Source organism: Manacus candei, unplaced genomic scaffold, assembly GCF_025592945.1.
Source record: "Manacus candei isolate 608988 ecotype Guabito, Panama unplaced genomic scaffold, ASM2559294v1 h1tg000114l, whole genome shotgun sequence".
Lineage (NCBI taxonomy): Eukaryota > Metazoa > Chordata > Aves > Passeriformes > Pipridae > Manacus > Manacus candei.
In genome coordinates this window covers 3443850-3463853 of record NW_026138162.1, presented here as the reverse complement: position 1 = coordinate 3463853, position 20004 = coordinate 3443850, and the positions used below count along the sequence as shown (strand labels likewise).

Here is a 20004-nt window from a genome sequence, read left to right as displayed (position 1 = left end):
CTGATTATTAAACATCTAACTTGTAGTCAAAAAACCGTACCATTTCATCAGTTGTGAATGTTGAAGGTATGAACAATATTCAGAACTTACTTGAAATTTAAAGCTTCCATGAAAAATTGCTTTTGGTGAAGAAATTTTTCCTAATATCCAATCTTAACCTTACCTAGTGCAACTTGAGGCTGTTTCTTCTTGTCCTGTCACTTTTTAATTAGGAGAAGAGCCCAACCTCCACCTGGCTATAACCTCCTTTCAGGTGGTTGTAGAAAGCGATAAGGTCTCCCCTGAGTCTCCTCCAGGCTAAACAACCCCAACTCCCTCAGTCACTCCTCAAAGGACTTGTGTTCCAGACCCTTCACCAGCTTTGTTGCCCTTCTCTGGACCTGCTCCAGCACCTCAGTGTCCTTCCTGAACTGAGGGGCCCAGGAATTGGACACAGTACTCGAGGTGTGGCCTCACCAGTGCTGGGTGCAGAAGGACAGTCACTTCTCTGGTCCTGCTGGCCACACTGTTCCTGATCTAGGCCAGGATGCCATTGGCCTTCTTGGCCACCTGGGCACACTGCTGGCTCATGTTCAGCTTCCTGTCAACCAGCAACCCCAGGTCCTTTTCCAGACTGCTGGGCTGCTTCCCAGCCACTCTTCCATCAACCTGTAGCTCTGCATGGGGTTGTTGTGACCCAAGTGCAGGACTTTGCACTTTGCCTTATTAAACGTCATACTGTTGGACTCAGCCCACTGATCCAGCTTGTCCAAATCCTTCTGTAGAGCCTTCCTACCCTCCAGCAGATCAACACTCCTGCTCAATTAAGTGTCATCTGCAAACTGAGGGTGCCCTAAATCTCCTCATCCAAGTCGCTGATGAAGATATTGAACAGAACTGGCTCCAATCTTGAGCTCTGGGGAACACCACCAGTGAGTGGCCATCAGCTGGATGTCACTCCATTCACCACCACTCTCTGGGCCCAGCCATCCAGCCAGTTATTTCATCCAGGCAACAGTGCACGCATCCAAGCCATGGGAAGACAGTTTTTCCAGGAGAATGCTGTGGGACACAATGTCAGAAGCTTTGCTAAAGTCCAGGTTGGGAGCATCCACGGCTTTTCCCTTATCTGCTAAGTGCATCCCCTTGATATAGAGTGAGATCAGGTTAGTCAAGCAGGACCTGATGGGTAATGACACAGGATGATTTGCTCCATGACCTACCCTGGCATCAAGGTCAAACTGATAAGCCTGTAGTTCCCCAGCTCCTCTTCTGGTTCTCCCTGTAAAGAAAAGATAAAACAAAACAAAAACCAGCCAAAAAACTACTCTGCTAGAAAAAAACTAAAAATCCTAAGACTTAGGCTGCAACTTAAAGAAAAAAACAACCAAACAGGATAAGAGGTCAAAGGAAGGATGAGGTAACTTTCTGTTTTCTCTCTTTATTTCTCTATATAATTAACTTCAAGCATGTGCTTAAACCCCAGCAATTGAAGATGAAGCCCATTCCTAAGTGTGCTTCTTCTGAACAGGGACAGCAAGTGAGGATGTGAGCTGGAAGATCTGCCCTGGCCCTACATATGCAGCTGAAAATTGGATAACTTGCTCTACTACAAAGTAAAATGAAGAAGTGGAAGGTGTTCCTGTGTGTGTTGTAACTGTGTTTTGCTCCCTTTCTGCACTCCCAAAGAAAATAATTGTTAAATACAAAATATTTGTAATTTTTGGCATGATTTATTGCTCTTAGTGCAAAGGCAATTTATCAGCATGCCTCCACTGTCTTCAGAGCATAATACTGTAAGGATTGAGGAGCAACAGCCCATACACTTGCAGGTTCAGAAACTGAAATTAGCACAAAATGATGTATACAACTGGTTTTAAAATAACATTGACAACAGTAACCACTACCACCCGGACAAGACAATATAGTTTTAAAATAAAGAGTGACTATCTTAAGGAATTGCCTGAACATCAGATCAGTGTTTACAGGTGTTAATGTGGGCGTGTAAATTATATCCCCTTTGTTTTAATCTTGAGCATAGTGCATATTAAGTAGTGTTGTTTTCAGACCTGCAGTGCAATCCAGTGTATTGACACCTATACAACAATTACAAAAAATACACCACAAATAAGTTGATATTTTAATGTGTGTTGGTTTATCAACTACTAAATGTATTTTCATGCATACCAGGTTCCTTTAAAAGGAACCCAGTCTACCTCATTAAATCCAAATACCATTTTCCACTGAAGATACCAATTTTATTTATCTTACCTATAGGGAAAAATTACAAAACTCCACCAAAATTAAATAAGTAGAAGGAAAAGAAATCATGAATATCAGTAAAAATTGTGACATAGAATGAACTTATGTATTTTATATCTATAATTTCTATTGATGGACAATTATCTGGAGAAATCAAAACAGCATTAAAAAAAGCTTTCGCTGTATTGTCTTTGGAGAATTAAACATATGTGCTGTATTCACAAACAGAAATTATAACATATTTCTCTCGGATGACAAAATCTCACATTCATTATTACAGTGGAATACAAAATATCACATATTACAGTTTTATATCTGAGAGGAGACATTCTACCTCCAGCAGATATATGTTTCATGATTCTAAGTGCAGAATGTTTGGGAATTTTTGACTATCCTCAGGACATAAGATGCAAACTGAAAAAGGACATTGAAGCAAAAGGAACTGCATTTATGAAAAATAAGCTTAGCTGAAATTTCTTAACATATAGGGTTATGAAATATTTGGTCTTAATGGACTTTTTGTATCCAATAATGTTGTCTGTGATGTTTGATGACCTAACAATTTCAAATAACTGTTAAATACCCAGTAGTGTGGATGCTGTGTTGCCAGCACTCAGGAATGCTGACAAAGCTAAATTTGTCCCCTGTATATATAAACACGCAGTAAAATTTCTGGAAGCTTCAAATGCTCAGTACCAGTGCAGATCAGCCATAAAGCTTCCTGCCATAAATCTGATGAGTCTGGGCCAGATCAGATGTACTGTGTGCACACTGAATGCAGAGTTCATATGTGCACAGTAAATCCTACATGCTGAGACCAGATGAATTTCCTGCCAAGGAGATGGCCATCTGTGAAGGGCAGCTTCTTCCACTCCTCCCTGGAAAATCCTCAACAAAAACAGAGCAGTCCTGTCATCAGGGAGAAACCCAAAACTGGTGTAGGTAGGAAGCATAAAATATATCAGCCTGAAGACTGTTTAATATAAACACTCAATTAGCATATGCAGCTCCTGGGGAAACAAGCACTTAACAGCACCAGCCTGACCAATCTGGTAGATACTTCTACATACAAATCGACAACGCATCCTTGAAACTAAGAACAAATTAAAAAATTCATTCTTAAGTATTCAGTTTAGGATTCTGTTTTGAAAAGAAGTGTATTTATTTTACATTATATTTGATCTAACTTATATGGACAATAAAATAAATTGGATGTAAATATTAAAAACTGAATGGTAAAAAATTAAGGTCATTCCATAATGTAGCATTACCTTCCTACTGTACATGTTTTACCACCTGGGTCTTAAAGCAATCTAAGCAATGTGTAACTGACTTTTGTCAGGCATTGACCGAAAACATACTATGTATTACAGTTGAGTTTTAATTTTTTAAAATGTTAAATAGGAGAATTATTTACAGCTTTATGCCAGCCTATCTTTGACTTTTAGATTAAAGTGATATGGCAGTGACTGTAGGTCATGTACTTTCCATCTGCCATTGGCAGTTTAAGTCTTTGTGCTTCATTATATCACAGAAAGGAAAAAAAATTTTGAACAAAAAAAAAAAGAAAAAAGGAAAAAGGAAAAAAAAGAAAATGAGAAAGAACAAAAAATAACATGCCTTGTAGCACAACATGCCTTGTAGCAAATCATTACTGTTGAACTAAAAGAAAAAAAAAAAAACAAATCAAAGGAGAAAGAAATCGCTGCAACAAAATCAACATCTCCCTGCTCAACAGTGGCTGCAGAGCATAGTACTCTGCTGCCCTGTTCTGGTCAGCTGTGTGTGATACATTCAGGACAGTTTACTATTTTTCACTCTGCCTAAATTTTAAAAGAACTGCACTGTGAATCACAAACTTTAAGTGTTCTTGCCAAATGACATTTCTAGAAGTCTAGGTGTTAGAACTAGCTACCACAAAGTCGTATGGGTAGGTATGTATCTCTAGGAGTGACACCTGTGATTTATGTTCACATGAGATTATTTGCCCCTTGACAGCATCCTCACTGACTATAGAAAACATTAAGAACACTAGAGTTAGAATTTTACATTTATTCTTAAAACAGGACAAACAAAATTACCCTCAGTTAATAAAAAAATATTTCAGGAATTCCGTTTGTTGTTTTTACTTACTAGTTTTTGTGTCTCAGAATACCTTTCACTACATGGCCATGTGCCTTTGGTCAGTCAGGGTCACCTGTCCTGGTTGTGTCTCCTCCCCACCTCCCATGCACCCCCAGTCTCCTTGACAGCGTGGCAGTACAAGGGCCTTGGCCCCTTGTAAGCCCTGCTCAGCAAAAACATCTCTATATTATCAATCCCATGCTCAGCACAAATCCAAGACATAGTCCTGCACAAGCCACTGTGAAGAAAATCAACTCTACTCCAGCCAAAGCCAGCACACACATTTTCTAGTGAGCAAATGTGGATTGAATAAATTAGTTAGCTTTTTTTTTCCTTTTTAATCTGCAAAGTGGAATCCTCAAATATAAGTTTCTAAACAAATGTGCTGTGTTTCCTCAACTGGGTTGATAGCAAGATATTAAAAAAATAGATACAAATGTGGAGATAATCTTTTGGGGAGAATACATAAATCTAGACTTGAAAATAATGATCTAAATTGCTATTAATTAAAAGCTACATAGAAGAAAACAAAGTTAATGACAAAGCTATACCTAAAAGGTAGAGAAATTTGCATGTTGTAGGTCGAGTTACACAGCAGCTTTATGAATGGACCAACAATTATTTTACCAAAAGTTCAGACTGAACTACCTTAGACTTCTTTTTTTTCTTTTTCACATCCCATAAAGGTTTTCTTTAGAGGAGTCAGGAAGCTATTGCATGGCTCTCAGTTCATTATTAACTATCCACTCAGCAATTTCCAGAAGGCATGACTTAGTAAAAATTCTATGGAAAGTTGGTATTTCAGAGATTTGTCCTGTCCTCATAGACTTTATTAAGTGAGGTGCCCTTACATTTTCCTTATGTTTACAACATTTCCATCCATTAATCCATTTAGAATTGCTTCTAAATTCTTGGATTAATGATTCAAAACACAACTTTGTGAAAGCAGAAACAGACACTAAGACCAATCAAGTTTTTAACTTCATGTTCTTTACCCAATTCCTAGTACAGACATAATTTACCAGACTGTAAAGATAAAAAAAATCCAAAGCCTAACTTGTCCCTCATTTCCAAAGCCTTAGTAACTTCACATATCAAAGGTTTTATTTTTGCTAGTAGTGGCATGGAAAAAAATTCTTTCGAGATGGGTACAGGGTAAGAAAGTCCTTGGGCTGTCAAAGTTAGCTTAATGAGATGATCTAGTTCAGTTACTATTATGATTTCCCAAGTTATTTGCAAAATGAGCAAAGAAAGCTTCAGATTCTGTTCCTCAGAACCAAAAAGAAAATATGAATGTATTGTACTTTCTTCCCTTCCTTATTTCTGATTCACCATTTCACTGGTCTATAATGAAAGGGGAAAAAAAAAGAGAGATCTGGAAAGCTGCCTGCATTCACTGATTACACAACTTATATATACAAGAATAAAATGTAAAACTGTGCAGCTATGTCCCTTCCACTTCATCTAATTCAGATGATCTACTGGAAAGATATCAGTACTTGAGATCTGCAGGCTTTCAGAGAACAGAAAACAAACTGCTAGAGAAGAGAGTAGTGTGTGTGACTATAAAAAAAAAGGAACAGCAACAGGACTTACACTCCTCTTTTTCACATTTCAACATGATAGAGATCATACAGGGTAACAGACACATGTGACCAAAAAATGGAAGCAGCATGAATTCACATGGAAGATGTTTCATGTTATTCAGAAAGAACACAAAGCTAACATGTTAAGTCTTTTGCCCTCCTGATAAAAAAATCCCCATAACTAATAATTGCAAATACTTGCTGTTTTCATTTTTTAAAGTAAAAGCTGACAGCCAAGAATGATAAGAATCAAACTAGACTCTCTATACTAACTTTTGCCTTTCTCATTCTCTGGGCACTTTGTAGATTTCTGCTCTTTAATATTTCAGCTCAGAAACATTCGTAACTGGCAATTACAACAATTATTGGGGGGAAAAAAAGCAGGAAAACCCAGACCAAAAACAGAGAGGGAACAGTCTAAAACACAATAAGCATGTTAAATTTACACTTCCTTTTTGTCATAAAACAGACATGCCCATTTCAGAAAAAGCTCCCACACTTTCTGTTGGTGCACTAACTTACGCCTTGCGTATAGTTTTTCCAGATGACATTACAGCATGAGGATTCGAAGTCTTGCAAGAAGTATAACAAGATAAGGTGGAAAAAGCTTCAGGATACTGACACAAGTAACATTTCAGCCTACACAAACTCCTGAACTATTCCTCATTTAACAGCGCTTGTCATACAATTCAAAACTATTTTTCCTACACATTTTAAATAAGGACTTTTCTGCAGTTGACATCAACTTCTAAATGAGATAATGTAATACTACAAATAATACTGCAATACTGTAAACATACTGCAAATATTATGAAGCATGTCCTAAGAAATTTCTTCCAATATATTCCTTTAATGTCTAACTAATCTTTATTATATGCAGAAAAAACCTCAGTATTATTTCTTGGCTGCCAAAGTAGACTGAAATAAAGGAAAAAGTATAATAGTATTCTCCTGTATAAACTTAAGGAAAATAGTTTACTTGTTTTATTGGAAACTTATTAGACTCACGAAGAATGCTTTCACTTTATTAGGTCAAAGATCACTAATTGCATCTACAAACCAAAGTTTAAAAGAAATCTTTTTCTAAAGATGTTCCAAAGAGCAAAGATTTAAACTTGATACACTCAGTATACCAAAACCTCAACCCATCTACCTGATACAGCATAGCTAGCAAAAATCACCAAGTAAAAAGTATGTGTCAAATCCATGAGATCTTTACATTCAAACCATCTTAGGATTTTTTGTAAGTTTTCTTCTTTGTGGAGAATGATAAATAGCCATCCAAGTATAGTATATGTTCTCTGTTTTCATGTGCCAAACCCTATCCAAAAGCACACAAGACACGCTCCTAGAACCAGCAGTTCATGAGACATCAAATATGCCCCATGTATCACTTCAGTCCTCCCAAGTAAGTATAATTTAGTAGTCACAATTGCAGGAAGTGTTAGATTCATGTTCAGACGGCACGAGGCTCTATTGATTTTGAATCCAGGATATTAGGTAGCTAATAGAATTTAAGTTTAGAAATCCAGACCATTTATTTTCAAGGTACCAAATCTCTCTCTTACTCTCAGGATGAATATTTTCATATTTTCAGGATGAATATATCACTACTGGACTGATGAGATAAATCAAGTCAATAACAAAAGTAACATAGAAACAAAATAACATTATTTATTAAAAGTAATTTAATGAAATGTCCACAGGTAACTCAAATATATGCAGAAGTTTAGGTATTTTGCTGTATTTTCTGAAGAAGAAACTCTACTTGTAAGTTTAGATTTGGCTGCCCTTTTTTAGTCTTCTTACTCAATATTTTATAAGCTTCCATTTTCTTTTGCTTGTACAACCGTTGAGCTTCTTCTCTTTGTTGTTTTCTTTTTTCTGCTTCCTGAAATTAAATAAAGATACATGATTATGAAACAATTACATACCTTCTATGACTGTGAAGCTATCTATAAGCAATAAAATTTATTTTTGTACAGATACTGGCAATTAGGTACTGTACTAACAGTACAAACACCATTACTCTTAAAAGCATAATCAGGATGCTCTTTCAGCATATACTGCAGTCAAAACACACTATATAGCCTAAAGCTTCAAGAAAAGAGTTAAATTTTTCAGTAAAGCATCCTACAATAAGGTTTGTTGGCACAATGCATACTACTTCCTTTCTGCAAAATATACTCCTTGACTTTTCTCCTTAAATGAAAGGGGCAAAAAAGTCCCCACTTTCTCCTCTTGAGTGCAAGGCAGAAAGAGTGTGATACAGGAGCTCCTGTGTAAATGTCTTGGCAGTGCAGATGTGCTACAACACTGGACACAATTGCCTGGGACAGATAGACAGAACTCAAATACGCAATACACCACAAATCAGACTGAAGGTTCAGTTCATTTGGAAGACTTTTTTCTCATAAAGTTTAGTCTTTGAAATGCAGTGCCATGATGACCACAAAGGTGGATGTTTCTGCAGAATGCCTGAACAAATCACAATTTAGCAATTATATTTTTGTTTTCCATGGCATAGATAGCTTCAGTGACGTACAAAATCTAGTAAGACTTGCTCCCCGATGTAGAATATAAAATTAAACAGAAATAACCCAAGAAAATATTTCTAAACAGAAATCTAAGAGGCTTCAGGAAAAAGAACCAATAACCAGCCAAATAAATGAACAGAAAAAGATCCAAAAATATGCAAAGATAATGTCTCTCCATTCAGAATCCTGCAGTTATTTTACCAAAACAATTAATATAATTTATTCTCTTTTTAAAAAAGCAGAGCAGCATCTACTTTAACTTACCTGTAATTCACTCCCTATCTAATACTTTTACACTATTCAGCATACTGTTGTAAACAACATCCATTTAAGCTACCAACCAAATGCTTTCAAAGCAAGAACGTTCATCTTACTTAGACAGTTGCTACTTACATTAGTATTTTTTTCTGATCTTTACTAAATCCTAGCTTTTTTAGGCCAAAAAAGGCCTTTGTGGAGGTCAAAACTATGTCTTTAAGTTTATTTCTCTTCCCAAGATAAATAACAGCAAATAGAGTGTTTGCTAACATACATGAGGGTAAAGTATATGATAATCATGCCAGTACTCCACATAAATGATATTATTATTGTGGCACTTAGCCACACTGTTTTGCCTAAATATCTTGAATAAGACTAAAAATGCCAACAACTCCCCTCAGGCAACTCCTATGAGCTGCTCAAAGAAAACTCCTTGCAGTCTTACTGGTGTTTTACTTGTTCCCATTCCCTCTAAATAAGTTGGTCATAACATTCATTTCTATTGGCATGATCTGTAGTTAACATTCAAAAAAAGCAGCTATCAGTTGAATAACCTTGTAACTTACCCAGACTCACAAAAGGATCAGCTGGCATAAAACTAAATACGGCTAAACTAAAGAAATAGAGTGTTTTATCCAGCTATATACTTATATAATAGTTACTGAAATTTAGTATGTCAGCAGCAAGTCACACAACTTCTGCAAGTTGCACTATGTGCCACTTTACCATGCACAAATGTACTGGGAAAGAATAAACCCAGTTAAATAAGGATCTCTCAAATCAATAACTCAAGTGAGTTATTCAACAAGGATAATATTATAATATGTCCTGTAAAAATAATTCCCATTAAATTAGAATGAGGAGAATTACTAAAAATTTTGGCCATGGATACTATTACATTTAACTTTTTCACTGTTGGCAAAGCACATCAAAAGGTAAAATGAAGACTGCATTATGGTAACACCATAAGAAATAGGATGGATATTTAACTTTCATCACGAGATGATGGTATTGTTATTACTTCCCCTTCTACAATATTTAAGTGGTCTAATATAATCCACTGGGATATGCAGATAGAGCTCTAAGCTTTTCTTGATGTACCAACGGACATAATAAAATCCTGCTAACAGTAAATGCAAGACAAAAATGGTAAGAACAAAGAGAATGATATTCTGAATGCCTGCATGCCTGAATACTACTGTCAAGTTGAAAAACACTGAAGGAGTCCTAATGCCTGTATTCTTCTCCTACGGTCCTCTGTGGGACATTGACAGGTAGAAATGGTATTAATCCAGCTTTTGTCTACAGCCAAGAAAGAACTTGGTTTAAGATCTACCTCTTTCTTCCTAGCACGCTCAGCCTTTATTTTCTCGTACTCTTCTTTCGCCTTCTGATTGGATGTTTTCTTCTTAAACTTCCCTTCAGTCACAACTGACCTGTAACAAAACATACGTGTACTTCAGACACTGATTATCATCAAGCAGATATAACCATATATACCACAGGCACTGCAGAATCACTTCCAATGTTTTTTGCATATTCAAGGAAGTTAGTTGCAAATACAGACTTCGAAGAGTCATCCTTCTACACTGAATGTAGACCTGTTTGCACCACTCTTCCTTGATACCCAACACCATTCCATACCATGCAGTGAGCAATCACCATGAAAACACAACAAACTAAACTCCTTCAATGCAAAATGTACCAAAGACTGAACTGCACACAACTTTAGTAACACACATACCTTATCTGCTGGATCTTCACATGGATGATATTTCATGAAGTTTAAAGAGTGGTGCCTAAAGAGTTTTCCCCATCATGCAACCTTGTCAGAGCTAGAAAACCCGAATGCACTAGCTTGGAGTTGTATTATCTCTTTCTAGTTCCAACAGACAGATGCAGCTGCAGAGACGCAAGGACAGCCAGTGTTGGCAAACTGCCTGCTAGAGAAGTCAGGCTGACATGGCAAGGTGAAAAAGCACAGTAGTAACAACCCTTCTAAAAGTTTCTTCTTGAATGAGATGGCATATTAACATTCTGAAATTAGATACTGGAAAGGTACAGTATTGTCCTTAATGTCGTGCAATAAGGAACTGCAACTATGTTCCTTCCAGAACGCAATATAAAAGACTGCCTGTGTAACTTTTACCAAAGCAAAAAGAAGAAAACCAGTGCCATTTGTCTGGCATTTACTGTCACACTACTTTGAGTGGATTTTTTGGGTTATTTAGTTGTAATTTTTTTTTTCTGATTTACAACAAAGCCATTACATAAATAGTGTGGTAGCAAACACATTTCACACTTAAAAAATATAAGCCTTGCCAGATATTTAGTGGCTGTTCACTAACAAAGTTTTTGATTACTCTATCACTTGCACTACAAAAAGGTGAAAAGCAGCCATCAGCATCAAGGAGATTCAGATCAAAAACAAAGAGAATGTATTTGCTCGCAATTTCATTTAAAAATACCACTCTCTTCTGGAAAAAAAGAAGAAAAATTTTTGCTTTATTCTTATCTCCACCTTGTGGCAATACTGTGCAATGATGTCTCATCATCTCAAAGCTACTTGCATTGCCATTTATTTTCCTTACAATCACGAAAAATATTTAAGACCTAATGGCATTTTCAGTAAAGCACATCACCATACTCAAATCCATGTAAAGTATAAGATCTAAAGTATTTCTTTAATGATTGAAACAATTACTTCTTTTTAAAGACATATTTTAAAAACTTACTCTTCTGCTTTATTAAGCTTTTGTTCTGATAACACTGAATCCTCTGGTGTCCTGTGCCTCCGCTTCTTAAGCATTTCTTCCTCTGCGAGGTAAAGATGTTTCAAGTGCTCAGGATAGGTATCAGTGAACTGATCATCCTGTTGGGAATGGACCTTTCTTCCCTTTCTCAATAATCTCCTGTACTGTCTTTCGATCTTTTGTTTCCTCCGAAATGCAAATCCTCGTCCTGAAAACATAAGAAAAAGTGAGTTAAATACACCTGTGCTCAAACGGCACCAAACCACTCAACTGTTGTCAGGACAATCTCAATCTGTTTTCTTTACAAAATAGAAAAAGCCACTGTGTGTGTCAATTTTAATAAGGAGACCAGTCATAAATTCAAGGAAACAATGACTGTTTTAATTATAATTCCCTACTGTTGCTTTGAAGCTTGCTGAAAATTATTACTGAAAATTATTGCCTAAACCCGAGAGAAGACTGCAGACCTTAATGCCTACTTAACATTATACACCTTTGCCAGTGTTTTTTAAATCCAGTGAAAAGATGTCTTAACATTTCACTTCTTTCCTACTTTTGACAGCTTCGTAAGAAACGTCAAAACAGATTCCAAAATAAGCTCCTAAAGGTAGTCTCAGGAAGACACTGATAATAATACTGTCAGCAGCAGCTGCTGTGACACAGCAAAAAGTCACTAAATCTCTGTATTATGCTGTATTAATAATTAATTACATCTTTGCATTTAAACAGTATTTTATTGTTACTACTTTCTTTCTATACGTGTTCAGAACGAGCTTTTCTACAGCTCCAAAGGTATGCTACATCATAGAATCATTTAGCCTTAAAGGAAACAACAATGGTTGTTTCAGTGTCCGTCAGTATAGAACAACTCACCAAAGTTTAAGCCAAACATGCTTTTTTCCTAATATGTTTTTATTGCACTAGTCTTAAGAGCTACTGGCTTTCATAACATTCATTAACAAACCAGTTTCTAAAGGGAAGTCAAACTAATCATAACTTTTTCTTTAATTCTTTCTCCAAAGTTGCAACTTCAGAAAAGTGCTGCTGAGGCCAATGTTCTTTTTCCTATTCGTTTTTACATCTGCATAAACATCTATCAGTACTCCGAACCTGTTGTCAAGTATGTTTAAGGGTACAGCTTTCTACGGGGTCTGCACTCCCGAGCCCCGGGAGCTCCGGCTCACACTGGCCGCCCCCACCAGCCCTGCAGCCCCCGGCCCCGAGCCGATGGCCGCAACTACCCCCTGGGCAGCGGGCAAGGCGGGCCCGCGGCTCCGCCAGGCGTAACCCTCGCTAAGGCCGTAGCTAAGGCCCAGCTCGGAGCTGGCCCACGGAGCCGGGCCACCTTCGGCACCGCCTTCGGCCCCGACTCACCCTCCTGGACGCTGCCCACGAAGCTGCGCAGCAGGACGGGCCTCCACCGCCGCTTTCGGCCGGGCGCTGAGGCACCCGCGCCCGCCGTGGCCGCCACCGCTCCGGGCCCGCCCCGCCGGGCCGCCGCCATCGCGCTGCCGGCGCGGCGCACCCCGACGACGTCACGGAGCTGCGCCACCGCCCGCCGGGCCGCGCGGGGGCCATGTCGCGGCCGGCGCGCGCGCTCCCGCCCCAGCTGCCCGCGGCGGCGGCGGCGCGCGCACTGCGGCGCGCGGCGCGGTTCGTGCGGCGCGCGCTGCCGCTGTGCCGCGCGCACACCGTGGAGTTCTTCACGCGCGGGCTCTGGGAGCGCCTCGTGGTGCCGCCCCCCCACGCCGTGCTCGAGGCGCTGCGCGCGGCCGGGCCGCTCGCGCGCCCCCTGGCGGGGGCCTCCGGCAGCGCGGCGGCGCCGTGCGGTGAGTGGGGCGGGAGAGGGGGGGCGTCGGCGGCGCTCGGCTCTTCCCGGGAAACGGGGGGGTTCGGACCCGTCGCGGTCCGGGGGAAGCGTAGTCGTGGTGGGAATTGCGCTGCGGAAGTGTCGCAGTAGTGGCAGTTGTGGCTGTGGTCTCATTCTGTAAATTTCATTCCGTTCATTTAGAAACGAAACGAAACTCTAAACTGTCAGACTCATTCACTGACTAATTTCTGAAGTAAAATTAAACAAAAAAAAAAACAAACAAAAAAAAAAACAACAAAACGCACAAAACCCAAAAAAACCCAAAGCAAACAGAAAACCTCCGCATGAGTGGAAAGGTGTAACAGTCAGATGTTGAAACTGGAGATGTGGAGGACAGCTGGAAAAGGCTTAAACACTGCTTTCCTACATATCTGCAGTAATGAGTGTCTGGCAGAGGAAGACAGCTGTTTTATTTCAGACAAGATCTATTTAAGAGGCACTTCATATTTTTAGTAATTTTCACGTAACTCAAGAGGAAGCCAGCTATGAAATTGTGTTACTGAATTTACTGCAGTCCGAGTAGAAGGCAAACATACCAGTAATAGTCTTTCAGGCAGAGCACAGAAATGAGGATAAAGGATCTGAAAGCTGTGGTATTTGGGAGGACTGAGCCCAAGCAAAGAGATCAGTTTCAAAACCAAGGTAAAATCTCTGACAAAGCACTTAGCAGAGAAAAACCTGCTTTGTGCCAAAGCTTATGGAGTGTAGATAGCTGTCACATTGCATTAGCACTGAAAGGCTGTGTTCAATGGCACGTGAGACAGGAAAGCATGTGGAGCATACTAGAAGGGTCCACAGAAAATAGCATGTGGAGCTGCGTACTTTTTGGCATAGAAGACAGGCTAAGATAATGATTTGGACTTGGAAGGAGATTGAAGAACTGTGAATTGCTACATCACTTGCAGCATTTCACTGTTGGATCTAGAGACCTCTCAAAATATTAACTGTAAGCCTCATTTTTAAAGGGTTGAGGTATCTGGGAAGAAAACCCATAGAGTTTATTTGTGCATGAAAAAGACACTGGATTATAAATTACCTTCAAGAGCCAGATGGAAACAAGGCAGTGGTCCGGTCAGCAAGCAATATTGGGAAGCAGCAAGGACAAACTTAATGTTCTTGACAGGTAATGTCAGAGTCAGAACTGACTCAGAGACAGAACATAAAATTGAATGTAAATAGAGGCTGGAACAAAACTAATTATTAGATGAAATCATCAAAAAGAGAACACTAACTGAAAATTAGTCTGACCTTACCCATTTCTATGGAAAAGCCCATGAAATTATTCAGACTCTGATGTGGTGGCCTGTAGAGGAGAATGAGAACCAGAAAGGCAGAGTATTGCTTTAGAGATTTTAAAATCAGATTAAAAAATAATGATCTATATTCAATGGTTTTTACAGAAATTACTGAAACAAAAGAGGCAATTTATGGCTAAAATGAAGCACACCTTTTAGAAGGATATGAAGCCTTCATGCTGTAGCTAAAATACAGAATTTTTTCTGTGTTTTCTGCAGGGATTATTTCTGCTAATTAAAAAAAAAAAAGAATTGCTCCTTTTTCTAACTTTAAAATTATAATATGCTATTTAACAGAAGGCACTGTAATGGAATGGGCATGTTCTTGCTGATTTGGTGGTTCATGCCTTACTCATTCGACTGCATGGTATCTGTCCATCCAGTCATAAGATGAAAAGACTTAATAGTAGAATATGAGTTTCTCAGTGAAGATACCTGCAAACATTACTTATATTTGTATTAAGATTGAGAAACTTAGTGTCATAGTTTGAGTGCACTAGTGTGACTCAATAACGTAGAGATCAGAAACCAACTATTAGAGATTTCGAAACCCAACATAAACATAAATTACTCTTCCATGTTCAAAATTATCAGATATCTAAATTTTAGTTATTTATTACCTTGAAAAGGGTATTAAAAGGCCCTCATAACATGCTACCATTCAGAGAGCTACATTTTTTGGAGTGTGGCTGTAAGGATAGGTTTATTTTGCATGCTCAAATGAATTTGTGGTCATCACCCCCAAATACCTTACTCAAAATAGGTGTAAATTACATTTTTATTTCACATGGTAAAACCTTTGCTCCTTAAGAGTTTGAGAAGTTTTACATTTATACATTTGCAATCCCCAAACTATTATGAAAAGTTTTCAGGGATCTGTTCTAATAGGGATCCCAAGTTAAATTATAGGGAAACATAAACTATATTTGACAGAATTGATCTGAAAATGTGAAATTGTCAGTTCATACTCACACAGCTCTGCAAACTAAAAAGTTACATCATTGCAGATTGGCACAAAACTGTTATTCTGGCCAATATTTTATGTTACTGTAGGGATTTTGACAAACATATGCTGAATTGTAGTTTTAGAAGCTAGCAAACAAGAAATTACAATTCCCGGTACAGTATTATACGCAAAAAGATAATCATGTTACAGAACATTACATCGCATATTCTGTAAATCAATTTCAAAGAATATTTTCAAACACTCATAAGATGACATTTCATCATAATGACCATGTAAAGGATGGAATCCTTGTTTTGAGTTATACCCTGCAGGAAAATTAATGGTCCCTTTTTAGATTCAGAAAACGGGTGTATATTTCTATACATCAAAAAGCTGACATTCACCATTATGCATTTTGTTTATTGCGTCATTGCTGTAAATTGGACACAGGCACAGACAAATGTGTGTTTAAGTATTTTCATATTTTACTGTAAATTACTGTTTGTACTGTAATTCCAATTTTTGGCCATATTTTTCTTTCCTCTGAAGATTTGTTTGCAAATATACAGATTGACTGGTTAAAAGACATACAAGATTTCCTCTTTTGAGCATCCAGCGTGGAAACGTTTCAAGAAAACTTTTGGTTTTAATATTCATAAACAATGCGTAGTTCGACAGCTGCCATTCTGTAGCTTGGAGTTAGGCTTCAGATACCTGAATACGGTTGGGTTTTTTTTCTTTTAGTTGGCAAGCTGGGACAACAATTTAACTTTAGTAGGAGTATTATTACAGGTAATACATTAGTGATCTTGTATGAGATCCTTATAGTTCTGTTCATGTTCTTCCACTAGATAACCGAGTTCAAGGAAGTCATAGAACATGGGTATTGCTGCATTTAATTTCACCTAAGTGTGGTTTGTAAGGATAGTAAATATATTTTGTGTCAGTTGCTGAAAAAGTGAAAACAAACAAGTAGTGGATTTATAAGTTTTTCACGAGTTCTGGCAAAAGAAGCAGAAAACTCCCAATTTCAATAACCAGACTTTAACCTAGAAAAGTTATTAAGTTTCAGGGTAAGTTTTATTTGTGTGATGTAGTGGAATCAGCAGGAAGTAAGGTGAAAGGAAGATTGGGTTGCTAAATATTGTGAACTCTAATTTGCGGAATATTTACCTCTGCTGTTGATTTTGGTGATCTATTTGAAGGTCAGATGGGAAAAATGAGGGTAAATTTCTTCAAGGTTATCGGTTTAATGGTTTTCTATACTGGGGTAGGGGAGTGTTTTTCTTTTTGTGCTGTAGCAAATTTGTATATGTAATTCTCTTGATGTTTATTTCTACAACGATTGCTGGCTGAAAGTTGTCAATGAGGTATATAACCTGAATTCTTTACAGAGGACGTGAGAGATACAGGTTTTGCTGAGTTTTGCATGATGTCTGATGTAGAAGTGACGTGTTTTAGGTCAATGTCATTCTTACATTTAGTCTTTTGGTAGATGTTAAGGACATGGCCATCCTGGTACCCAAGGAGTTAATGTTGATCCAGTCTGAAGAAAGGAGACTGTAAACTTTGCAGTAGAAATTGGTGAGATAGCCCTAGCTTTCACTCCAGATATAGCTTTAGTACAGTATGGATGTAATTACCTAAACTCAATATTTGATTGTGGTAGCTTGTACAGGTATGTCATCTTTATGTGCATATTTGTGCCCATTTTTTAATGATCTCTTGACTGCTCAGAATGACTTTTCCAGATGAAGGGATATATATGATGACCTAGCATATATAGGTCATTCTACACTGTAGAATGACCTATATATTGTAGAAACTTCTATTGGGACTGAGATGCCATTCTGGGTTGAGATATTAAGCAAGTCTAAGGCTTTGAAACAAACCTTTGCCAGCACCTATACCGTATATATATCTGTACCGTACATTGGAGGGCTGGTGTGACTATGCTGGTTACTGAGGAAATAAAAAAAAGGAGATAAAGAGTAACATAAATGTATAGTAGAACGTGCCAAACTTTTCTCCAGTGTGTTATACTAAATACTAGACCAATTCGAAGTGGTCATAACTTGCATGAAACAAAACGGAACACCCACTTCTCATCAAGAAAATTAGATTTCTCCTTCACCTGGCAAAACTGCTGAATGGCTCTGCACCTTTTGACTTAATTTCTCATGTCTATTGCTTTCTCAGTAATTGTTGACATAGAATTTATTGCTTGATGAGTCTTTTAAACCTCGTTCTCTTTCTTGGCAGATTAAGGATTTCTTCCCATTACATCTGACCTAGAGATTTCTATGCATTTTTTACTTATTCAGACTAATGCATTTTGTGAATGTCTATGAATTTTCTGGAACACTATTCATCCCCAGAAAGTCTAAAATAAGTTAAATGAGTGAACCTCCCTTAAAAATAAACTGAAATTTTCTTCTTCAGCAATAACTCAGGCTGTGATAATTTCATGTAAGAGCTCCTTGCATAACACTTACCGAGCAGAAATCAAAAATACTCCTTTGTGTAGATATTTACTTCTGTTGAAACTTTTTTTTTTAAAAAGAAAACCAAAAAACCAGTTCTGTCCATTGGTCAAAAGTGTTTGACTACCTTATCCCATTGCACCGGTCTCTTCCATTATTTGCTTGATTTGAAAGTGTTGTTGGAAAGCAAATTTATTTTTCTTCAGTCATTTCAAAATGCACACATCTAATTTCTTGTCTTTCTGTAGTATATCTTAGAGAAGAGACATTAGAAATCAAAATTACCCCTTCTACCTAAAGAACTGCATTCTTTATTTCTGGTCTCTAATATCCTGTTAGACCCTTATGCTTCATGAAGGGTTCACTAACTAAAATTTACTGGGTGTTCAGAGGTTCAAATAAGGCAGTCATTTAGAGAGAAAGGTGGCTTTCTTTTTTGATTTTGTAGTGGAGAGAAGTAGACTAAGAAGTACCATGCAGACACGGAAAGTATGTTAATTCTGGTTATAGCTTAGACAGTATTTATTCTTCCTTAGATCCGAAATTTGTTTGCTTCACTCATGCCTTTGTAGTGTCATACCATGAAATTAAGATGTCGACACTGTTGGGAATGTTTTCAGTGAGTTGTAGTATATACAAGACAATTAAGAGCATTAGAGCTGAGGTCAGTACAAACAGCTGTATCTGTTGTCATGCCAGATTCAGGAAAGCTGCTGTGCTAGGTATATACTTGCTCGACATCTACCCATGACACAAAAGACAAAGCAGGAGATTTCCAAATCTTCATAAAAGTTTGTTTGTTGGACTGGTTACCTTTTAGATATTTTAAATAATTACAAATATTTAAAAAATATTAACAAAACTATCTAGAATTCACAAATAGTTTTAATTAAAATAAGGAGGAATTAGACAATACAAAACAATCTCAGAATTAATAAATTAATCATACTATTACGTTTCACTTAAAAATAAATGTACGTTTTTGAACCTAAGAGCTAAGTAATACCAAACTGAAATACTTCATCGTGAATCTAACAAAATACACATTGGAATCTAACTTTGGCCCACATCTGATTGGAAATAAAATTAATTTAACTCTCCCAGTAGATTCACCCGTTACAAAGCAGCTTGGAAAGTACATGAATAGAGTGATTGTAAATCAAAACACTTCATATATTAAACAGCTGCATTGCTTTAAAAAAATCTAGTAGCATATACTGGCAGATGGGGCTGACTAGGAAACGTATAATGAGCAAGTTTGTAAACAAAAGAAGTGATAATGTTGACTGAATTAGCTTGTCAATTATACTAAAGTAGCTCTGCTAAAACAATAGATTTTTCCACATTTACACTAGTTCAGCTAAGAGTAAAATTTGACCTCAGTTCTGAAGGGTGAATACAGATGGAAAAAAATAATGAGTTTTACCACTTATGGAAGCAAGATAAATGCCCAGTATACTAAGAATTACCTGTAGTTCTCTGTCAGCACTACTAGAGAGCTGTTAAGCACTGTTTCCTTTTCTTTTATTTGCAGATGATGACATGTTTTCCAGTGCATTTTGTGAAAACTCTGAGAAACTTATTGATGTACATTTGTTTGCCCTGGCTGCTAAGTATTATTCTTTGTCCAACCTTGGAGTGTGTACCCCATTAGAAGATGTACTTGAAGCATTGAAAGGAAAGAGCCAAGGAGCAACAGGTATATTTATGTTTGTATTTTAATGCTTATTTATTCTCTATAGTCCTGCAAGTCATGTTTTTTAAGTGTGGTTTGTTTGGATTTTTCTCCCTACATGCTTCTCACTTCCATTTTCATTTGTTCCTAGATAGTTTCTTCATTGCCTTTATTTAGAAAATGGATTCTCTTGCTAAAATTTGAGCATTCAGTATCTAGATCCATCCTGAGATTCA

General features: G+C 37.6%; 2 protein-coding genes across 9 annotated transcripts in view; one reads left to right on the top strand and one right to left on the bottom strand.

Moving 5' to 3' along the window:
• Positions 1–7464: 7464 nt before the first annotated feature.
• On the bottom strand, positions 7465–13035 carry CCDC59 (coiled-coil domain containing 59). Its single transcript, XM_051770078.1, has 4 exons — positions 12874–13035; positions 11482–11707; positions 10083–10182; positions 7465–7842 (listed from the first exon to the last, which is right to left on the bottom strand). The coding sequence occupies exons 1-4, from the start codon at positions 13001–13003 to the stop codon at positions 7681–7683; spliced, it is 618 nt and encodes a 205-aa protein (XP_051626038.1). The 5' UTR covers positions 13004–13035; the 3' UTR covers positions 7465–7680.
• A 39-nt stretch (positions 13036–13074) lies between these two features.
• METTL25 (methyltransferase like 25) overlaps positions 13075–20004 on the top strand; it is a 44589-nt gene continuing 37659 nt past the window's right edge. For 5 of the 8 annotated variants that reach the window (XM_051770047.1, XM_051770051.1, XM_051770049.1 and 2 more), the window contains exons 1-2: positions 13075–13328; positions 19628–19792. In XM_051770047.1, coding sequence (XP_051626007.1) covers positions 13076–13328; positions 19628–19792 — 418 coding nt within the window. In that variant the 5' untranslated portion in view covers position 13075. Of the gene's footprint in view, positions 13329–13381; positions 13468–14334; positions 14493–19627; positions 19793–20004 lie in introns of those variants that run through there. The other 3 variants (XM_051770050.1, XM_051770052.1, XM_051770053.1) reach the window with 3 other exon arrangements.

What these genes read in the sequence shown, in the direction of transcription:
- CCDC59 (XM_051770078.1), bottom strand. Translation starts at nt 13,003, where the DNA reads ATGGCGGCGGCCCGGCGGGGCGGGCCCGGAGCGGTGGCGGCCACGGCG. An exon ending in AAGCTTAATAAAGCAGAAGA is followed by an intron (nt 10,183 to 11,481) that starts GTAAGTTTTTAA and finishes GTTTTGTTACAG; the next exon opens with GTCAGTTGTGACTGAAGGGA. An exon ending in AGCGTGCTAGGAAGAAAGAG is followed by an intron (nt 7,843 to 10,082) that starts GTAGATCTTAAA and finishes ATTTAATTTCAG; the next exon opens with GAAGCAGAAAAAAGAAAACA.